The 20903-nt window shown below is 41.4% G+C and overlaps 1 protein-coding gene across 1 annotated transcript in view; it reads right to left on the reverse strand.

The window, feature by feature from the left end:
• Positions 1 to 3734: 3734 nt before the first annotated feature.
• Positions 3735 to 20903, reverse strand: part of smc3 (structural maintenance of chromosomes 3) — a 132889-nt gene continuing 115720 nt past the window's right edge. The window contains exons 26-29 of the mRNA XM_072557046.1: positions 18844 to 19014; positions 17260 to 17437; positions 7283 to 7389; positions 3735 to 4276 (exon numbers count right to left, since the gene is read on the reverse strand). Coding sequence (XP_072413147.1) covers positions 4205 to 4276; positions 7283 to 7389; positions 17260 to 17437; positions 18844 to 19014 — 528 coding nt within the window. The 3' untranslated portion in view covers positions 3735 to 4204. The remainder of the gene's footprint in view (positions 4277 to 7282; positions 7390 to 17259; positions 17438 to 18843; positions 19015 to 20903) is intronic.

Genomic DNA, 20903 nt, shown 5'->3' on the forward strand with positions numbered 1-20903 from the left:
TGTTACCAGGCCATTCATGCAAAAAAAAAGGCTGAGAATCTAAACACATGCACAAGGTGGTGTTTCTGTCTTTCTATCGCAACACTGAGTTCCCAGAAACTGACAAATGCTCTTGTGATCGTAGAAGCTGTTCGGAAGCTTGCTTAATGCTATCTTCACCACTTCTTGCCAAATGCTGACTACTGTTGTATTTTTATAAAAAGTTTTCGCATGTTATCATTGCCTTATTTGTTCATCATGTGAAATCTGTGTCCTCTTGTACTCAATACATTAAAGTTATAGACTTAAACAAATCCTCTGGGAGAGCACAGCGTGAGATCAACATGGCTTGCCTTGTTTAAGGTAAAATCGATTATCCAAATGATCAATCATCAAAACTAAATACTGCCCGCCCGTCGTTTTCGGATAATCGAGGTTCCTCCATAGGCAGAGGATAGGGTGCCAATGAGTGACTGTGCTAAAAGCAACCCATGTGTGTACAGGATTGGTGTAAGAGTGGGTGAAAAACATTGGAAGGTGGAATCAGGCTCAAAGCTTAGAGATAGAGCAGTTCTGAGGAAACATTAATTCTGATTTCTCTCCATGGACGCTGCCAGACCTGCTGAGCTTTTCCAGCAATTTCGGTTTTTGTTTTGAAAGTTTTTTAACTGGATGTAGAGTCCTAGAGGCTGTAGTATCCTCAAAAGGAAAATGCGACGCTGTTCTTTGAGCTTGTGCTAAGGCTCACAAGAACGTTACAGCAGGCCTGCAGCAGACATGTTGCCATGGGAACATGATGGGGTGTTGAAGGAGGTGACCAGAAGCTCACGGTCAATTCTGCTGACAGAGCGTAGATGTTCTGCAAAGCGCTCGCCCAGTCATCCAGCACTGTGAACAACAGTACCAAAACCTGTGCTGATCCCCACCACTTCAATTGAAAATCATATAAAAATAACAACATTATCATTCTTTAGCAGAGTAGTGAATCATTTCTCAATAACATGTAAATGCATCGTGCTCCTTGCAACTTATCAAACATCTGACATTTCCACCGGGTGACCATTAGAGTGTTCTGATGTTATGATGGAATTCGCAGTCGTGATAAATCATTAAATTCCTGTATCTGAGCCTAAACCCAGAATTAGCCTCAGGACTCATCGACATGACTTTGTTGCCACATTGTTGACACATGCATTGTCACAGAAGGTCATTACTCACAGAGATCAACAGCACAGAGTAGGCCCTTCAGCCCAAGTCTGTGCCAGTCAAAAACAACCTCCAACTATTGTAATCCCATTTTCCAGCACTTGGTCCATAGCCTTGTATGACTTGGCATCACAAGGGCACATCTAAACACTTCTTCAATGTTGAGGGTTTCCACCTCTCCCACCCTTACAGGCAGGAGTTCCAGGTTCCCATCACTCCCACATCCCCTCTAAGCCTCCTGACCCTTATCTTAAATCTATGACCCTCCCATAGTCATTGATGTCTCAATCGGGAAAACATTTCTTCTGTCTACTGTCTGTCACCCTCATAATTTTGTTCATCTCAATCCTGTCCCCTCTCAACCTCTTCTATTCAAAGGAAAACAGCCCCAAATCTGACTGATCTTTCTTCATCAATGAAACTCTCCAGCCCAGGCACCATCCTGGTAAATCTCCTCTACACCCTCCCCAGTGTATTCACATCCCTCCTCGAATGTGGATTCCAGAACTGCACATAAAATTCCAACTATGCACGAACCAATGTTTTGTACAATTCCAGCATCACCTCCCTGTTCTTAAACATGACACCTTAGCTAACAAAGACATGTTTCCCATTTGCCTTTTAACCACTTATCCACTGTCCTGATACCTTAAGAGACCCATGTCCATACACATCAGGGTCCCTCTGATCCTCAGAACTTCCCAGGGTCCTATGTCCATCACATATTCCCTTGCCTTCCTTGTCCTGTCCAAAAGCACAACCTCACACTTATCTGACTTGAATCCCATTTGACACTTATCAACACATCTGACCAGCCAGTCTAGATCCTCTTCTGACTGTCTGATAATGCAAATTAATCTTATTAGCCTATCACAGGAGGGCTATTTTGGCAGTGCTTCTCCTTCTGAGCCAGGAGGTCAGAAGCCAGGAAATCTCACCTCCACCAGAGATATATGTTATATCTCAACAGCTTGTCTAGGAAATAATCGGCATTATCACAGGAAGTGCTTTGATGCAGAGTAATTTGACCATGCTTTCTCTCTCAGTCTGCAGCAAAATGCAGCCAGTCAGATGGGTTTTAAATAAGGCTTTACCTTAGCAGATCCTGCAAACATTCTTTAGCAACATAAAACCAAGAACATTGTACCACAGCAATGAGAGACACCCTGAGAAATGGCCTAACCTATTATCAGGTCAGAATCATTTGCAGAGCACACAGTGGTGGTGAGCACTGTTACCTCGCAGCACCAGGGTAAGGGCTTGCTGCCTGTGTGGAACGTGCACATTATCCCCACGTCTGATTGGTTTCCTCCCACAGTCCAAAGCTGTACAGGTTAGATGGACTGGCCATGGGAAATTGGGGTTGTGGATAAGGTGGGTCTAGAGGGTTCTTTGGAGGGTTGGTGGAGGCTCTATGGACGCCTTGCTGCACTGTAGGAATTCTGGTTCAGGCATTCCATTGACTGCAACATAGTCACTAATGCCCTCCTTCCCTCAGTCCAATATTTGTTTATTTCAGATGGAGCAGAACTGGGTACAAAGAGAGAATGCTGAAACCAATTAAATCATCCATTAGGATGCAAAGACTAAGATTGTATCTAGCTATGGAAATTCAACCTTTGGAAGAATATCAAAGCCATGGGTCTGAAAATCAGTACAATTGGAGAATTTTATGTACTTATTTTAATTTTTATCCTTTGTGGCTACTGGAATAGCAGGATTCAATTTCCAACATTTTATCCCAGTGAGGCATATTACAGTCTCTCTCCACAGATGCTGAGACCTGCTGAGTTTCTCCAGCACTTTGTTTCCCAGATTTCCAGCATCTGCAGTTTTTGCTTTAATTTTCAAAATTCTGAAGTTTTAATAGAGAGAAATGGTTTTCATTGGCAGGACATGGACCACTGATGAAAAACATCCAGGAGTGATTTTTTTTCCAAAATGCAGCAAAATGGTTACAATCTAGTTTTTTCATTCCAGTCTAACTAAACTTTCAGAATACAATAAGTCTTTATTTCAATCAAACCTCTCCAGGACTGAAAAGGACAGCTTTAAAAGTGTGAAATCTCAATCCATCAGATTTTAATTGTCGCAGATTTTAAAAATAAACTTTTTAAATGTACCTATATATGAATCCTATATGTTTCCCGTTCTATTGTGTTTTCTGTGCCAGATTTGTCATCGAATTCAATATTCAAACCAATATTTCCCAGTTCAGACTCTGGGTACCTCATTATGAATTCTTAAATATAACTGGTGAAGACGACACACTGTTCTTTGCTCTTTTCATACTTGTCCTAGAATTTTCCCATGATATTAGTGGAGGACTGGGGAAGAGCGGCACATGCTCTACAAACCGTCTGTGTGCAATAATGAAAAATTTGTTCATCATTGACTGCAATGTGTGGCCCACTGTTGTACGCTTCAGTCTAAGCCTTGACATTGGCGTGTGTAAAAGTTGATCTACATGTAACTTCACAAATCCTAGCAACAGAACTGCAGTAAAACAGGGGCACGCACTCCAACCACAAAATGTAGGACACTTAAAATATTGCTCAAACGTTTTATTGCAACTCCTTAAAAGAATGAAATGCAACAGTGGAAATGATAAAATTACACAAAGGAAGTCAGTTTATTGCAATGGTAATTTCAAAGAGCATAAAAACTGCAACTAGAAACTTTACAAAATCATGAGCAAAGTTCAACTGTGTGAGAAAGATATCTGAAGCAGACTTTTTTCAAAAAATGCATTCCACTAAAGATATAACAGAAGCACAATAAACTGTGAGAAACATATCTACAATGGTCACTTCCTAAATACCAGAGACTTTGGAACTAAATTCTCAGCTCAGCCTGAGAGAGGGAAGATTAAGAATAGCTCCAAAGTTGACCATATTAAAATTCACTCACCACCTAGGGTTTAAGGCGATGAATATGTGAACTACTTGTATAACTCACATCTGCAGATAAAAAGTGTACAACTTAAGGTCATTCAACTGGAAATCAAGCTGTCCCATTTTTATCCATGTGTTGTGTCATCTTCCACAAAATCTTTCGCTTGTTCAGCTGTGATCACATCAATGTGACTAACCTGTAAAACAAATAGTTATTTCATATAAACAGCATCACCTTTACTCAAAGCTAACAACATGACATACAAGCTGGATATAGGTTTGCTCGCTGAGGTGGAAGGTTCATTTCCAAACGTTTCGTCACATGGATGGGTTGGACCAAAGGGTCTGTTTCCATGCTGTACATCTCTTTGACTCTATCCTAGGTAACATCTTCAGTCAGCCTCCACATGAAGCTCTGCTGATGATTCCTGCTTTCTATTTATATGCTTGGGTTGGCAATGTCATTTTCTGTGATGACATCATTTCCTGTTCTTTTTCTCAGGGGGTGGTAGATGGGGTCAAACTGGATGTGTTTGATGAGTGTGTTCCGGTTGGAATGCTATGCTTCTAGGCATCCTCGGACAAGCCAAACAGAGACACACACGAGAATTCCTAGAAGCATGGCATTCCAACCAGAACACACTCAACAAACACATCCAGTTTGACCCCATTTACCACCCCCTGAGAAAAGGAACAGGAAATGACATTGCCAACTCAAGAAACCCAAGCAAATAAATAGAAAGCAGGAAATATCAGCAGTGCTTCACCGGAGGCCCATTGAAAATGTTTCCTAATAGGGTGATTAACTTTCCAGCTCAGCGAGCAAATGTACATCCAGGACCTCAACCTGAACTACAAATCTTCTCAAAACTTGCAAAGTACAAGCTGTGTAACAAATTTAAACATAGCATTTGCAGAAATAGGAAGATTGCGACAGAAAAGATATTTAAGACAAAATCATAGCTTGATTGGACCCCTCTAACTTCATCTTGATCTTACTAATGTTATCTTGCTTTGCATACCTCCTCTGCAGTTGTAACCTGCATACCTCACTCTAAGCATCCTCTGATCTGCATGTCCTTGTTTGCTATGATCTGCCTGTACTGCTCGCAAAACAGAGATTTTCACTGTACTTAGGTATATTTGACTGCAATAAATCAAATCAAATCAGCTTGGAGGAAGTCCCTCAGGTATCCAAATGAGTTGCAGTATCTCAATTTTATTCCTACAATATTTAATAAGCGATAATACAAGACTTTAGTTATTTTAAGCACCTTCAAAATTTCTTCAAATAAGGTTTTTGGTACTGCACAGATTTAACAATGGAAGAAAGGTTCTTTATCATTTGCATTATGTACCCAAAGGAAAGTTCTACTTTATCGATTCCAAATCTGAGAAGTTGCTTCAGGTACAACTGACATTAATATCGATTAGATTCCCTACAGATGGAAACAGACCCTTCGGCCCAACGAATCCACAACGACCTTCCAAAATGTAACCCATTCCCCTAACTTATATTTACCCCTGACTAATGCACCTATCACTATGGCAATTTAGCATGGCCAATTCACCTGATCTGCTCATATTTGGATTGTGAGAGGAAACCAGAGCACCCAGAGGAAACCCATGCAGACAGTTGCCCAAAGAGGGAACCGAACCCGGGTCCCTAGTGCTGTGAGGCAGCACTGCTAACCACTGAGCCACCGTGCCACCCCAAGTAGTAGCAATCATCAAGTAATGCTGAACAAATAGAATCTTTCTTAAAATCAAGTTTTTTTTAAAAACAGAACCCTCAATCTGATGAGATTACATTTTGTGGAAATAATTTAAAATCAGGCAAATTTTAATATTGAGAATGTAGTCTTTACATGGTCCTAAACTTCAAAAGCTCAGCTTAACCATTCATCCATGGGACTCCAGTTCCTACAGATACAAGTCACCTCTAAATGAAATGCAGCCATTCAACAGATTACATTCCACATTTCTAATAGTCAGTTATACCATGAATTGACATTAATTTTGCAGTTACATAGGATTGCAGAAGGATTGTGACGGTTTGGTAAGGAAACAGAGATGAGAACAAAATTCACTTTGAACCACCATTTCAAATCTGTTGGAGATACAATAAAAACTGCTGTGGTTTTGAGCTGACAAGGAGTTTCTTTTAAAAAAAAGGACAACTATTTCTTCACAGATCTCCTTTTACTGCAAAAAAAGGAAAAAGATTCTCCACCAACGCACAAAGTAAAAGACGTTTTACACAAATATCAAGTCCTTAGAAGTGTCAGAAGCTGGAAGATCTCAATTAAAATCTGCCAAATTAGAAACTCATTTAATATACTTAAAAGCCCAAGTGGTATAAATTAATTGACTAGCACTTTAATATTTTAGGAAACAAAATCAAATTCTGAATAAATTATTCAAAATATCTAAGGAGTAAATGATGACAACACATTAATCTTTCCATGCTCCAGTTAAATAATATCTCACTTATTGCAAAGAACAATGAAGATTTCTTTTTGCTGCAGGTACTAAAGTAATAATACAACAGTATTCTATACGCACAAGTCTGATGAACTTGGCATAATGAATATGCAAACCAAAATGGCATTAGGAGTGACTCAAGGGATGGCAAACAAATACAAGAGATGTGATACCAGCCAAAACTAATCCATTCCTTAAAAAGGTAGATCTTACACTGGATGACAAGGAACACTATAAGCATTTAATGAAGTGCTTTGAGCACCAACATAATGTGTTAATCAGCAGCCAGATTGAGGTACGCAATTATTTATACAATAAACCCCTCTCAAAACTTAGCTGATACCAAAGACCGCTGGTCTGGATCCAGCAAGGTATCATGTGTAACAAAGGAGTTACAGAGAGTTAGGTTATTCTCAGGTAACTGACCAAAACTGGAGATTATCTTCTTTACTGAAATACATGTGCAGTGGGACCAATAAAGACAAAGATTTCATATTCTTATATTTAGCTATGCAAGACAATGGCTGCCAACTTCTAAGCACTTCTTTATGCTCCCCACAAAGCATTTTTTTTTTTGCCCTGCACTTTTTGGTGCACACTATTACGACTCAAGAAGTGCCAGCCTCCCATTTGAAATTTTAATTGATCAAATAGTATTCACAAGTTATTGGAAAAGTTGAAATAAATTATGCCACCCAATTCAAATGGTGTAAAATTACCTTGTTCCTGAACTTGACTCCATAAAACTTGTCGGCTGATTCAAGCAATTCTGGCCTGAATGTGGTAGTAATGAACTGGGCATGTGCTGAGAGTTCAGAAATCATGTCTATTGAGTAAAAGATGAAAACAAAAATTAATAATACAGTAAACAAAACTACACTTTGTAAAAAAAGATGATGCAAGCTACACATTACAAAATAAATTAACCCTCTATAGAGCAGAGGAAATGCAATGAATCTCAATCTTTCAAGTAGTTATCAACAAAGCATGGTCACTGACAAGGGCCTGTTCTGCGCTGTATTGTTCTATTTTCTAAGACTATAAATGGCAGTGCATGTGCCAGATCAATTTGAGGTTGCAAGTTTGCAAGGTCTTGCTATTAAACATCTGAAAAGCAAGGCCAACACTTCTATCCAGTGACTTTCAAAATGGTATGTGTAGCAACAAACATAAAACCGAAGATTGACCTATCTATCAGTGGTCAAGTAACCAAAAATCATTGGTCAATTTGGCACATACTTTATTTAGGTTTTTTTTTAAAAAAACTAAACTAGCATAACCTTTTTCAAATTGTTGTCTCAAGCGTCTCCACCAAGTACATTGGTCCTTGCCACGAAATTAGTTCCAGTAGTACCATCACTCTCTGACACATGACCCAGCATATGGCCATTTTGATCTGCAAACGCATAGTGGATACTGACAACTATTCAAGACAGGTCATATCGTGAACCAATTCTTACTCTTACAGGGGAATGGGAACAGGAACCTGAATTGTAGTTCCAGTGTACAGAAGGTTGAGGGTAATAGAACATAGAAAAATACAGCGCAGTACAGGCCCTTTGGCCCTCGATGTTTTGCCGATCCAAGCCCACCTAAACTGCACTAGCCCAATAACCTCCATATGCCTATCCAATGCCCGTTTAAATGCCCATAAAGAGGGAGAGTCCACCACTGCTACTAGCAAGGCATTCCATGAACTCATGACTCGCTGAGTAAAGAATCTACCCCTAATATCTGTCCTATACCTACCACCCCTTAATTTAAAGCTATGCCCCCTCGTAATACCTGACTCCATACGTGGAAAAAGGTTCTCATGGTCAACCCTATCTAAACCCCTAATCATCTTGTACACCTTTATCAAGTCATCCAAAAACCTTCTTTTCTCAAATGAAAACAGCCCCAAGTGCCTCAGCCTTTCCTCATACGATCTTCCTACCATACCAGGCAACATCCTGGTAAACCTCCTCTGCACCCGTTCCAGTGCCTCCACATCCTTCCTATAGTATGGCGACCAAAACTGCACACAATACTCCAGATGCGGCCGCACCAGAGTCTTATACAACTGCAATATGACCTCAGGACTCCGGAACTCAATTCCTCTACCAATAAAAGCCAGTATGCCATATGCCTTCTTCACCGCACTATTTACCTGGGTGGCAACTTTCAGAGATCTGTGTACATGGACACCAAGATCCCTCTGCTCATCCACACTACCAAGTATCCGATCATTAGCCCAGTACCCCATCTTTTTGTTACTGATACCAAAGTGAATCACCTCACACTTACCCACATTGAACTCCATTTGCCACCTTTCTGCCCAGCTCTGCAGCTTATCTATATCCTGCTGTAACCTGACACATCTTTCCTCACTGTCAACAACTCCACCGACTTTCGTATCATCCGCAAACTTGCTCACCCAACCTTCTAGCCCCTCCTCCAGGTCATTTATAAAAATGACAAACAGCAATGTTCCCAAAACAGATCCTTGCGGAACACCGCTAGTAACTGCACTCCAAGATGAACCTTTACCATCAACTACTACCCTCTGTCTTCTTCCAGCCAGCCAATTCCTAATCCAAACCTCCAACTCACCCTCAATGCCATACCTCCGTATATTTTGCAGTAGCCTACCATGGGGAACCTTATCAAACGCCTTACTAAAATCCATATACACCACATCTACCGCTTTACCCTCGTCCACCTCCTTAGTCACCTTCTCAAAGAATTCAATAAGGTTTGTGAGGCACGATCTGCCCTTCACAAAACCATGCTGACTATCCTTGATCACATTATTCCTATCCAGATGTTCATAAATCCTATCTCTTACAATTCTCTCTAAGACTTTGCCCACAACAGAAGTGAGACTCACCGGCCTATAGTTACTCGGGTTATCCCTACTCCCCTTCTTGAACAAGGGAACCACATTTGCTATCCTCCAGTCTTCTGGCACTATTCCTGTAGACAACGAGGACATAAAAATCAAGGCCAATGGCTCCGCTATCTCCTCCCTTACTTTCCAGAGAATCCTAGGATAAATGCCATCAGGCCCAGGGGACTTATCTATTTTCACCCTTTCCAGAATTTCCAACACCTCTTCCCTACATACCTCAAAGCCGTCCATTCTAATTAATTGTGACTCAATATTCTCATCGGCAACAACGTCCTGTTCCTGAGTGAATACTGACAAAAAGTATTCATTCAGTGTCTCCCCAATCTCTTCAGCCTCCACACGCAACTTCCCACTACTATCCTTGACTGGACCTATTCCTACCCTAGTCATTCTTTTAGAAAGCCTTTGGGTTTTCCCTAATCCTACCAACTAAGGACTTTTCATGTCCTCTCCTTGCTGCTCTTAGCTCTCTCTTCAGATTCTTCCTGGCTACCTTATAACTCTCAATCTCCCCAGTTGAACCTTCACACCTCATCTTTACATAGGCCGCCCTCTTCCCTTTAACAAGAGATTCCAATTCCTTATTAAACCATGGCTCCCCCACATGACCCTTTCCTCCCTGCCTGATAGGTACATACTTATCAAGGACACTCAATAGTTGCTCCTTGAACAAGCTCCACATATCAATTGCACCCTTGCCTTGAAGCCTACTTTTCCAAGCCACACATCCTAAGTCATGCCTCACCGCATCATAATTTCCCTGCCCCCAGCTATAACTCTTGCCCTGCAATGCACACTTATCCCTCTCCATCACTAGAGTAAAAGTCACCGAATTGTGGTCACTGTCCCCAAAGTGCTCACCTTCCTCCAATTCTAACACCTGGCCTGGTTCGTTACCCAGAACCAAATCCAGTATGGCCTCACCTCTTGTTGGCCTGTCTACCTATTGTGTCAGGAAACCTTCCTGCACACATTGGACAAACACCGACCCATCTAACGAACTCGAGCTATAGCTTTCCCAGTCAATATCAGGAAAGTTAAAGTCCCCCATAACAACCACCCTATTACTTTCACTCTTCTCCTGAATCATCCTCGCAATCCTTTCTTCTACGTCTCTAGGACTATTAGGAGGCCTGTAGAAAACTCCTAACAGGGTGACCTCACCTTTCCTATTCCTAACCTCAGCCCAAATTACCTCAGATGGAGAGTCTTCATCCATCGTCCTTTCCACTGCTGTAATACTATCTTTGACAAGCAATGTCACACCTCCCCCTCTTTTACCCCCACCTCTGACCCTACTAAAACATTTAAACCCTAGAACCTGCAACAGCCAATCCTGTCCCTGTTCTACCCATGTCTCCATAATAGCCACAACATCGAAATCCCAGGTACCAACCAACGCTGCAAGTTCAACTACCTTATTTCGTATACTCTTTGTATTGAAGTATACACACTTCAAGCCACTTTCCTGTTTACAGGCACCCTCCTTGGAGATTGATGCCATGTTCCTAACCTCCCTACACTCCAGGTCCTGCACCCTAAAGCTACAGTCTAGGTTCCCATGCCCCTGCAGAGTTAGTTTAAACACTCCCCAAGAGCACTAGCAAACCTCCCCCCAAGGATACTGGTGCCCCTCAGGTTCAGGTGTAGACCATCCTGTTTATAGAGGTCCCACCTTCCCCAGAAAGAACCCCAGTTATCCAGAAACCGGAATCCCTCCCTCTTGCACCATCCCTGTAGCCATACATTTAACTGTTCTCTCTCCCTATTCCTTGACTCTCTATCACATGGCACGGGTAACAGAGACAACAACTCTGTTTGTTCTAACTCTGACCTTCCAACCTAGCTCCCTGAAAGCCTGCCTAACATCCTCAGCCCTCCTCCTACCTATGTCATTGGTGCCAATGTGGACCACTACTTCGGGCTGCTCCCCCTCCCCCTTAAGGACCCGGAAAACACGATCAGAGACGTCACGTACCCTTGCACCTGGGAGGCAACATACCAAACCTGAGTCTCTCTCGCCCCCACAAAACCGCCTATCTGTGCCCCAAACTATCGAGTCCCCAATAACTATTGCTCTGCTCTTCTCCACCCTTCCCTTCTGAGCAACGGGGACAGGCTCCATGCCAGATGCCTGAACCCCATTGCTTACCCCTGGTAAGTCCCCCCCCCAACAAGTATCCAAAACGAGGTCAGGGATAGGTTTACAAGGTCACGAGAGGGTACCAGCAATCAGGATGTTGGTTTGAAATGTGTGTACTTCAATGCCAGGAGCATCCGGAGTAAGGTGGGTGAACTTGCAGCATGGGTTGGTATCTGGAACTTCGATGTTGTGGCCATTTCAGAGACATGGCTGGAAGAGGGACAGGAATGGTTGTTGCAGACTCTGGGATTTGGATGTTTCAGCAAGAACAAGGAAGATGGTAAAGGGGGTGTGTGGCATTGTTAATTGTGGGTAGTATTACAGCAGCTGAAATAAAAATGTGAGAACTCATCCACTGAGGGAGTTTGGGCTGAGGTTAGAAACAGGAAAGGAGGTCACCCTATTGGAAGTTTCCTACAGGCATCCAAATTGTTCCAGGGATGTAGAGGAAAGGATAGCAAAGATGATTCTTGATAGCAGCGAGAGTAACAGGGTAATTGTTATGGGGGGCTTTAACTTCCCCAACATTGACTGGGAATACTATAGTTCAAGTGGTTTTGTTCGATGTGTGCAGGAGTGTTTTTTAACATAGTATGTAGACAGGCCAACAAGGAGCGATGCCATATTGGATTTGGTACAGGGTAATGAAACCAGCCAGGTGTTCGATTTGGAGGTAGGTGAGCACTTTGGCAATAGTGATCATAATTTGGTTATGTTTACAATAGCAATGGGCAGAGATAGGTATATACCACAGGTAAAGAGGTATAACTGGGGGAAGAGGCAATTATGATGCAATTAGGCAAGATTTAAGATGCATAGAATGGGGAAGGAAACTGCAGGGGATGGACCCACTTGAAATGTGGAGCTTATTCAAGGAACAACAACTGCATGGCCTTGATGAGTATGTATCTATCAGGCAGGGAGGAAGCGGAGGAGAGAGGGACAGCCATGGTTTACTAAACAAGTTGAAGCTCTTGTCAAGAGGAAGGCGGCGGCTTATGTTAGGATGAGGCGTGAAGGCTCAGTTAGAGGGCTTGAGAGTTATAAGTTAGCCAGAAAAGATCTAAAGAGAGGGCTAAGAAGAGCCAGGAGGTGACATGAGAAGTTATTGGCGGATAGGATCAAGGAGAACCCCAAGGCCTTCTATAGGTATATCAGGAATAAAAGAATGACTACAGTAAGATTAGGGCCAAAGATAGTAGTGGAAAGTTGTGTGAGAAATCTGAGGACACAGGGAAGCAGTCAATGAATGCTTTTTGTCAGCATTCACACTGGAGAAGGGCAATGTTAGTGAGAATACAGAGATACAGGCCACAAGAATAGATGGGAATGAGGTTGACAAAGAAGAGGTTTTAGCAATTTTGGAACATCTGAAAACGAACAAGACCCCTGGGCCGGATGGGATTTATCCTCAGATTCTCTGGGAAGCCAGGAAGGAGATTGCAGAGCCTTTGGCTTTGATCTTTATGTCATCATTGTCGACAGAAGTAGTGCCAGAAGACTGGAGGATAGCAAATGTTGTTCCTTTAAGAAGGGGAGTCGAGACAACCCTGGTAATGATACAAAGTTAAAACTCACACTACACCAGGTTATAGTCCAACATGTTTAAATGGAAGCACACTAGCTTTCGGAGCACTGCTCCTTCATCAGGTGATTATCACCTGATGAAGGAGTGGCGTCCCGAAAGCTAGTGTGCTTCCAATTAAACCTGTTGGACTATAACCTGGTGTACTGTGACTTTTAACTTTGTACACCCCAGTCCAACACCGGCATCTCCAAATCATGACTGATGATGATAGGCCAGTGAGCCTTACTTCGGTTGTGGGTAAGGTGTTGGGAAAAGTTATAACAGATAGGATTTATAATCATCAAGAAATGAATAAGTTGATTAGGGATAGTCAATATGGTTTGGTGAAGGGTAGGTCATGCATCACTAACTTTATTGAGTTCTTTGAGAAGGTGACAAAACAGGTGGATAAAGGTAATGCGGTTGTTGTGGTGTACATGGACTTTAGTTAGGCATTTGATAAGGTTCCACATGGTAGGCTAATGCACAATATACGAAGTTTCAGGATTAAAGGCGATTTAGCAAATTGGATCAGAAGTTGGTTAGCTGAAAAAAGACAGAGGGTGGCAGTTGATGGGAAATGTTCATCCTGGAGCTCAGTTACCAGTGGTGTGCCGCAAGGACCACTGATGTTTGTCATTTTTATAAATAATCTAGATGCGGATGTGGAAGAATGGGTTAGTAAATTTGCAGATTACACTAAGGTAGGCAGAGTTGTGGATAGTGCCAAAGGATATTGTGGGTTACAGAGGGACAGAGATAACATGCAGAGCTGGGCTGAGAAGTGGCAAATGGAGTTTAATGCGGAAAATTGAGAGATAGTTCACTTCGGAAGGAGTAACAGGAATGCAGAGTACCGGGCTAATGTTAAAATGCTTGGCAGTGTAGATGAACAGAGAGATGTCTGTGTCCAGGTGCATAAATCCCTGAAAGTTGCCACCCAGGTTGATAGGGTTGTTAACAAAGGCATATGGTGTGTTGCCGTTTATTGGTAGGGGGTCTGAGTTTCGGAGCCACAATGTCATACGTCAGCTGTACAAAATATAGTAAGGCTGCACTTGGAGTATTGCGTACAGTTCTGGTCACCGCATTATAGGAAGGATGTGGAAGCTTTGGAAAAGGTACAGGGGAGATTTACTAGGATGTTGCCCGGTAGGGAAGGAAGGTCTTACGAGGAAAGGCCGAGGGAACTTAGACTGTTTTCGTTGGAGAGAAGTTGGTTGAGAGGTGACTTAATCAAGTCATACAAGATAATCAGAGGGTTAGGTAGGGTGGATGGTGACAGCCTTTCACCTCGGATGGTGAAGGCTAAGTCGAGGGGACATAGTTTTAAATTGAGGGATGATATAGGAGAGATATCAAGGGTAGTTTCTTCACTCAGAGTAGTAGGGATGTGGAACAGCCTGCCTGCAACAGCAATAAACTTACTGACGTTAAGGGCATTTAAATTGGCATTGGACATACATAAGGGTAATATAATGGAATGGTGTAGATTAGATGGGCATCAGATTAATTTCACAGGTCGGCGCAAATTCAAGTGTTGAAGGGCCTGCACTGCGCTGTAACGTTCTATGAAATAAGATCAAGAAATAGACATAAAATGCAAATCCTCGCTGAAATCCCCTCCCTGACACAGGGTACTGAGACTCCATATTATGCCAGCATTATATCATAATACAGCACTGCAGGCAGCTGTTCAGCCCATTAAATCTGTGCTGCTTCTTTGAAACAGATCTAGGTATAGAGTCCTTTATCCAAGAAGTTTTTTTCTCCATAACAAGGTTGTTTAGCATGCAAACAGCTAACCCAACTCCACACCCATGTGACTCACATCACTCAGATATGATGTGGCAGTGGGGCCCAGCATTGGCAGGTATCAATTCTGTCTCAGAGCTCATAGAACTCACAGGCACTTCTGCTGTTCAGTAAGATTGTTTTAAATTTCACCATTAAACTGTCACTTCTTCCAAAATTTTAAAAATTCCAAATTCTGATAACCAGCTGGCCCCGGGGATTTCCGATAAAGGATTGTGTACTTGTATAATGCTTCCTGCAAGTGTTACTCAACATGGGGAAAAAAAGATTTATCAAGGGTGGGGTGGGGGTACGGGTAATCGGCAGATTTCCTTGCCCATGTTCAACCCAATGCCATGTGATTTCATGGGGTCCGGAGTCAATGTTGAAGACAACTTCCTCCTGACTTTTTACCACTGTCCTGCCACTTCTGCTGGATCTGTCCTGTTGGTGGGAGAGGACATATCCAGAAATGATGACACTGTTGTCTGAAACATGTGTAACATATGATTTCATGAGTATGGCTATGTCTGGATGTTGCTTGACTAATCAGAGAGACAGCTCTTATAATTTCAGCGCTAGGCCATAATGTTAGTAAGGAAGATTATGCAGTCAATGGAGCTGTATTTGTCACTGTTGTTTCCGAAGCCTTAGTTGATATCAGATGGTCTGCCCAGTTTCATACCTTTTTTTCCCTTTCCAGTGATTGATACAACTGAATGTTTGTTTGGCCATTTCAGGGGCAGTTAAGAGACAACCACGTTGCTGTGGGTCTGGAGTCACATGCAGGCCAAACCAGGCAAGGATGGCAATTTCGTTCCTTAATTGGCGTTTTTGAGTTTTTATGACAAATGACAATGTTTTCATGATTATACATTTTATTTCACATAAATATTCCTTTTATTTCTCACCCACTGGCCCTAACCTTCAACCTTCCCATTCACAACCTTTATAATTAAGAACAGGGATCAATGATAGCCTAGTGGTATTATCACTAGACTATTAATCCAGAGAGCCGGGTAATGTTCTGGGGACCTAAGTTTCAATCCTGCCATGGCAGATGGCAGAATTTGAATTTAATAATGATTATCTAGAAATAAGAGTCTAATGATGATCATAAAACCATTCTTACCATCAGGAAAAACCCCTGTGGTCCACTAATGCCCTCTCTCTTCCGCTTTCTCCCTGCCTGATAGATACATACTCATCAAGGCCATGCAGTAGCTGTTCCTTGAATAAGCTCCACATTTCTTCGAAATCGAAAATATCGATTTTCCTGCTCCTCAGATGCTGCCTGACCTGCTGTGCTTTTCCAGCACCACTCTAATCTAGACAATTAAAAAAACCCTACCAACAAAGGGTGTTCTTGACAGCTCTTTTTTGATTTTTAGGGGCCACTTTTTCATTCTCACTAACTCATTCAATGATGCAGTCATATAATAACAACTTGCTCTATTTATGCTGGCATAAGGTACTTGGACTCTCACAGATGCATAAGAAGGACGCATCAATATTCTGAATAATGACTAATCTTTCATAAATGCATTCATTGTATGTTACGGTTTTAAGTTTAATGCCATAAGAGCTCAAAATACTTTAACTGTCACAAGACAACAAGCATAAGCTAGTAACAAAAGCTTGTTTTCAAAATAACTGACATACTTCTACACAAAAAAACCCTAAACACAATTTCTGCAAAATGATGAAAGCACAAAATTGGAAGATTTTATCTAAGCAGTTACTACCCATTTCATTATGTCTTGGGTTTAAATTTAACAACTGGTAGAGGGTTTAACATAATTAACCCCACCCGGTGCTCCTGAAGATTTTCAGTTTCACTGATTCCAAACAATGAGCTCTTCTTTCTTGAAAGGTATAAAAGAGTTCACTCTCTTTTGTAGCCACCCTTCCTCTCCTATCTCTCATTGTATCATTCCCACCCATTCCAGTCTTTCTCCTCTGACTTCTAGCTATACAGCTTAAAAGAAACACTGGCCCCAAACACTGCACACTGATCCTTGCGGTACTGCACTAGCCACATGGAAAAAAGATGAATTTATTCCCACTGTTTCCAGTCAACCAATTCTCGATCCATATCAATATATTACCTCCTGTCCCCTGAGCTTTAACCTTGCCATTAACCTCTTATGAGGCCTTATCAAAAGACTTCTGAAAATCTAAATATAACACATCTACTGGTTATCCCTTATCTATTTTCAACTATTTTGAAAGCAGTTACATCCTCAAAAATCTCCATTCTTGTCCTTAAAGTGACAAAATGCTTTCCTTTAGAAGTATATACCTGAAACAGCTTTTCTATGCTGAGCATCCAAGGCCTGATCAATTTCATCAAAGAGATAAAAGGGGGCTGGGTCACATTTTTGAATTGCAAAGATTAAAGCAAGTGCCACAAGGGATTTCTGACCCCCAGAAAGCTGCTGCATTTCTCTCATTTCACCTTGTTTCCCTGTAAAAGACACCTGCCAAACAAAACAAAGAGAATTAAGACAAAGAGCAACAACAACACGCAAAGGTATGCAAAGCATTTACAACAGAATACTTTGGGCAGCCTAATCATTGTTGTCAAGGAGTTAAATAGGAAGTTAAATAATGAAAAAAAAAAGAGTGCATTAAGTTAATGTCAGATGTGAAGTTATGATATTCAAGAGTTAACTTGCTCTGCTGACCTAGAGCAAATTGGATGTCCCAAGGTTAGGGTGGGATGCCTCTGACTTACAGATAGATTGTAAGAAATTTACATTATCATCTCCTATTATTCAGAGCCATTTACATGGCCATTTCTTTGCCACGCAGAGCCATTTATATTGTCATCATCTCCTATTCAGAAATCAATAAGAATATTATAGTTGGAATTCTGACTATTCCCTGTAGTTAAAAAAACGATTTGCAACAGATTTGACCATTAAGGGATGATTTACATTACATTGTTTCTGGAGATGATACGGTCACTGTATGGTCTTGAATGGCAGGTGACTGAGGGAGTGGCTGGGGTTGTCTTGTGGGAATTACTGGCTGTGATGTAAAGATTTTGTAAAAAGGAAGGACTGTTTCCTTGGATGTTGGTTTGCTCACTGAGTTAGGTGTTGTTTTCATGAAAACGAACCTTCCAGCTCAGCAAACAAACCTACATCCAGAACCTCAACCTGAGCCACAAATCTCAAAACTCACTATTTCCTTTGGTCAGGGAGACCTCTCGACACGCTTCACAAGCATGGCAAAGAGTGTTTAGAGTTTCTCCACAACTTGCACTGTATTTGCTTAATAAAATATGGTTGTTCACATAAATTGGCATATTGTAGCTGCATCAAGTGTGTAAGAATCGCAGAAAAAAAACCTAACAAAGTTATCATCACCAAAACTAAACTGTGTACTGAAGGAGTTAATTTTGGGGGTAACACTCAAATCGATCAGCAAAACACAAATCTGGTGGTGCAGAATCTGGAAAGGTTAGCCAAATATCAGATGTTCAGAAATAAGAAATCGTGCAACTTTTGGGGTTCAAGCATCCCAAAAGATGATGCATCCTTATAAAGTCTTTAATCTAACTTTCAACAATAAGATGATGGAAATTTCCATTCCAATCACAAGTGAGCCCCAGGTTAATATAATCTCTGATTTACAAAACAATGGTTATCATATTTCTGGCTGTCTTATATTAATATCTCCATGTAAATAAATAAATGTGATTAATTATTAATTTCAGAATTATCAGTTCACCCACTACAACAGAAAACAGAAACGCAGTAAAAATTTACCTAACCCACCTTGATAATTGAATTTGGAAAATAAAGAGCTCAACTGTACATAAACAATTGTGAGCACAGAATGGGAGTAAACTGCAGACACAATAAAGCTCAGTACTTACCCGAATTCCAACTCCTGTGAATTGGTCAACAGATGGAACACTACTTTGAGATGCACTACCTTCACCTTCATCCTGAGACTGGCTTCCCTCCACATCGCCTTTCTTCATAACCAGTGATGCTTTACCACCAGGAACTAACTTCGTAAATACTTCACTGAAATTCTTTGATACCTGATCATAGCAATACCATGATTTAATATGCAAGAACATTTCATTGGGAGGAAAATAAATAATATGCAAATCATACTTTCTGATTTTTCAAATTTATGGACATATGAAGTAAATGCATTAAAAACTACAGAGTGCATTGTATCAACTCCATGCACGTGAATGGTGCCCAGGGAACATAGACTTGGGTGTACTAAATACAATGACATTTGGTGAAATGTGGCCTTTGAGTCCAAGTAGTTTGCAGCATCAACAAAAACTTTGCTGCACAGAAAATTTTCAACTAAAAACATAGAAACATAGGAAACTGGAGTATTTCATTTGCCCCTTCAAGCCTACTTCACCAACTAATTTACTCATGGCTGATCACCCAACTCAATACCCTGCCCTGGCTTTCACCCCATATCCTTTGACCCCTTTAATTCTAAGAAATATATCAAACTCCTTCTGGAAAACATTCAATGTTTTGGCCTTGACCACCTTCTCTGCCATGGAGTAAAAGGAGCTCATCACTTGCTGGATGAAGAAAGGTCTCAACTGCAACCTAAATGGATACTGTATTTACTTAACTGTGACGCCTGGTTCCAAATCCCAAACTCTCAACCAAGTAATTGGGAATATTCTTCCTGCATTTACCCTGTCTAACACTGCCAAGATTTTATAGGTTTCTGAGATCCCCCTCATTCATAAACTCTAGAGAACATAATCCTAACCAATCCAGTCTCACTTCACATACCAACCCAGGAATAAGACCATAGGACAGAGCAGCAGAAATTAGGCCATTCAGCCCATCAAGTCTGCTGTGCCATTCAACCACTGCCAATAAGTTTCTCAACGCCATTCTCCCACTTTCTCCCTGTAACCCTTGATCCACTCAACAATCAAGAACCTATCTATCTCAGTCTTAAATAGACTCAATGATCTGGCCTCCACAGCCTTCTGTAGCAATGAATTCCACAGATTCACCACTCTCTGACAGAAGTAGTAGTTTCACTTCATTTCTGTTCCAAAAGGTCTTCCCTTTACTGAGGCTGTGCCTTGGGTCCTAGTCTCTCCTACCAAAGGAAACATCTTCCCAACAAGTACTCTGTCCAAGCCAGTCTGTATTCCGCAAGTTTCAATTAGATCACCCGTCATCCTTCTAAACTCCGAAGAGTATAGATCCAGAGCCCTCAAACATTAAGCTTTTCATTCCTGGGACCATTCCCATGAACTTCCTCTGAACATGCTCCAGGGCCAGTACAACCTACCTGAAATTTAGGGCCCGAAATTGCACACAACACTCCAAATGCGGTTTGACAAGAGCTTTATAGAACTTCAGAAGTACATTTGTACTTTTATATTCAAGTCCTCTGAAAATAAATGCCATCATTGAATATGCCTTCCTAACTACTGACTGCAAGTTTACCTTGAAAGAATCCTGAACTAGAACTCCCAAATCTCTTTGCACTTCAGACTTCTGAATTTTCTCCCCACTTAGAAAATAGTCCACGCCTCTATTCTTCCTAACAAAGTACATGACCTCATACCTTCCCACATTGTACTCCATCTGCCACTTCTCTGTCCGTTCTCCTAACCTGTCCAAATCCATCTGCAGTGTCCCTTCCTTCTCAATGCTACCTGTCCCTCTACCTACCTCGGAGTCAATCCAAATCAGTCTGTTAAACCTTTTCTGCGCTCCCTGAATAGCCAGAATATTCTTCCTCAGATATGACAACCAAAACTGCACACAATACTCCAGTCAGAAATATCTCTCTGAGCTCTCTCCAATGCTTTAACATCCTTCTTTAAATAGGGATCCCAGAACTGAGCACAACACTCCAAATGTGGTCTGACCAATGAATTTTAAAGGTGTAACATCATGTCCGTGATTTTATACACTACACATCTAT

Source organism: Chiloscyllium punctatum, chromosome 38 (assembly GCF_047496795.1).
Source record: "Chiloscyllium punctatum isolate Juve2018m chromosome 38, sChiPun1.3, whole genome shotgun sequence".
Classification (NCBI taxonomy): Eukaryota; Metazoa; Chordata; class Chondrichthyes; order Orectolobiformes; family Hemiscylliidae; genus Chiloscyllium; species Chiloscyllium punctatum.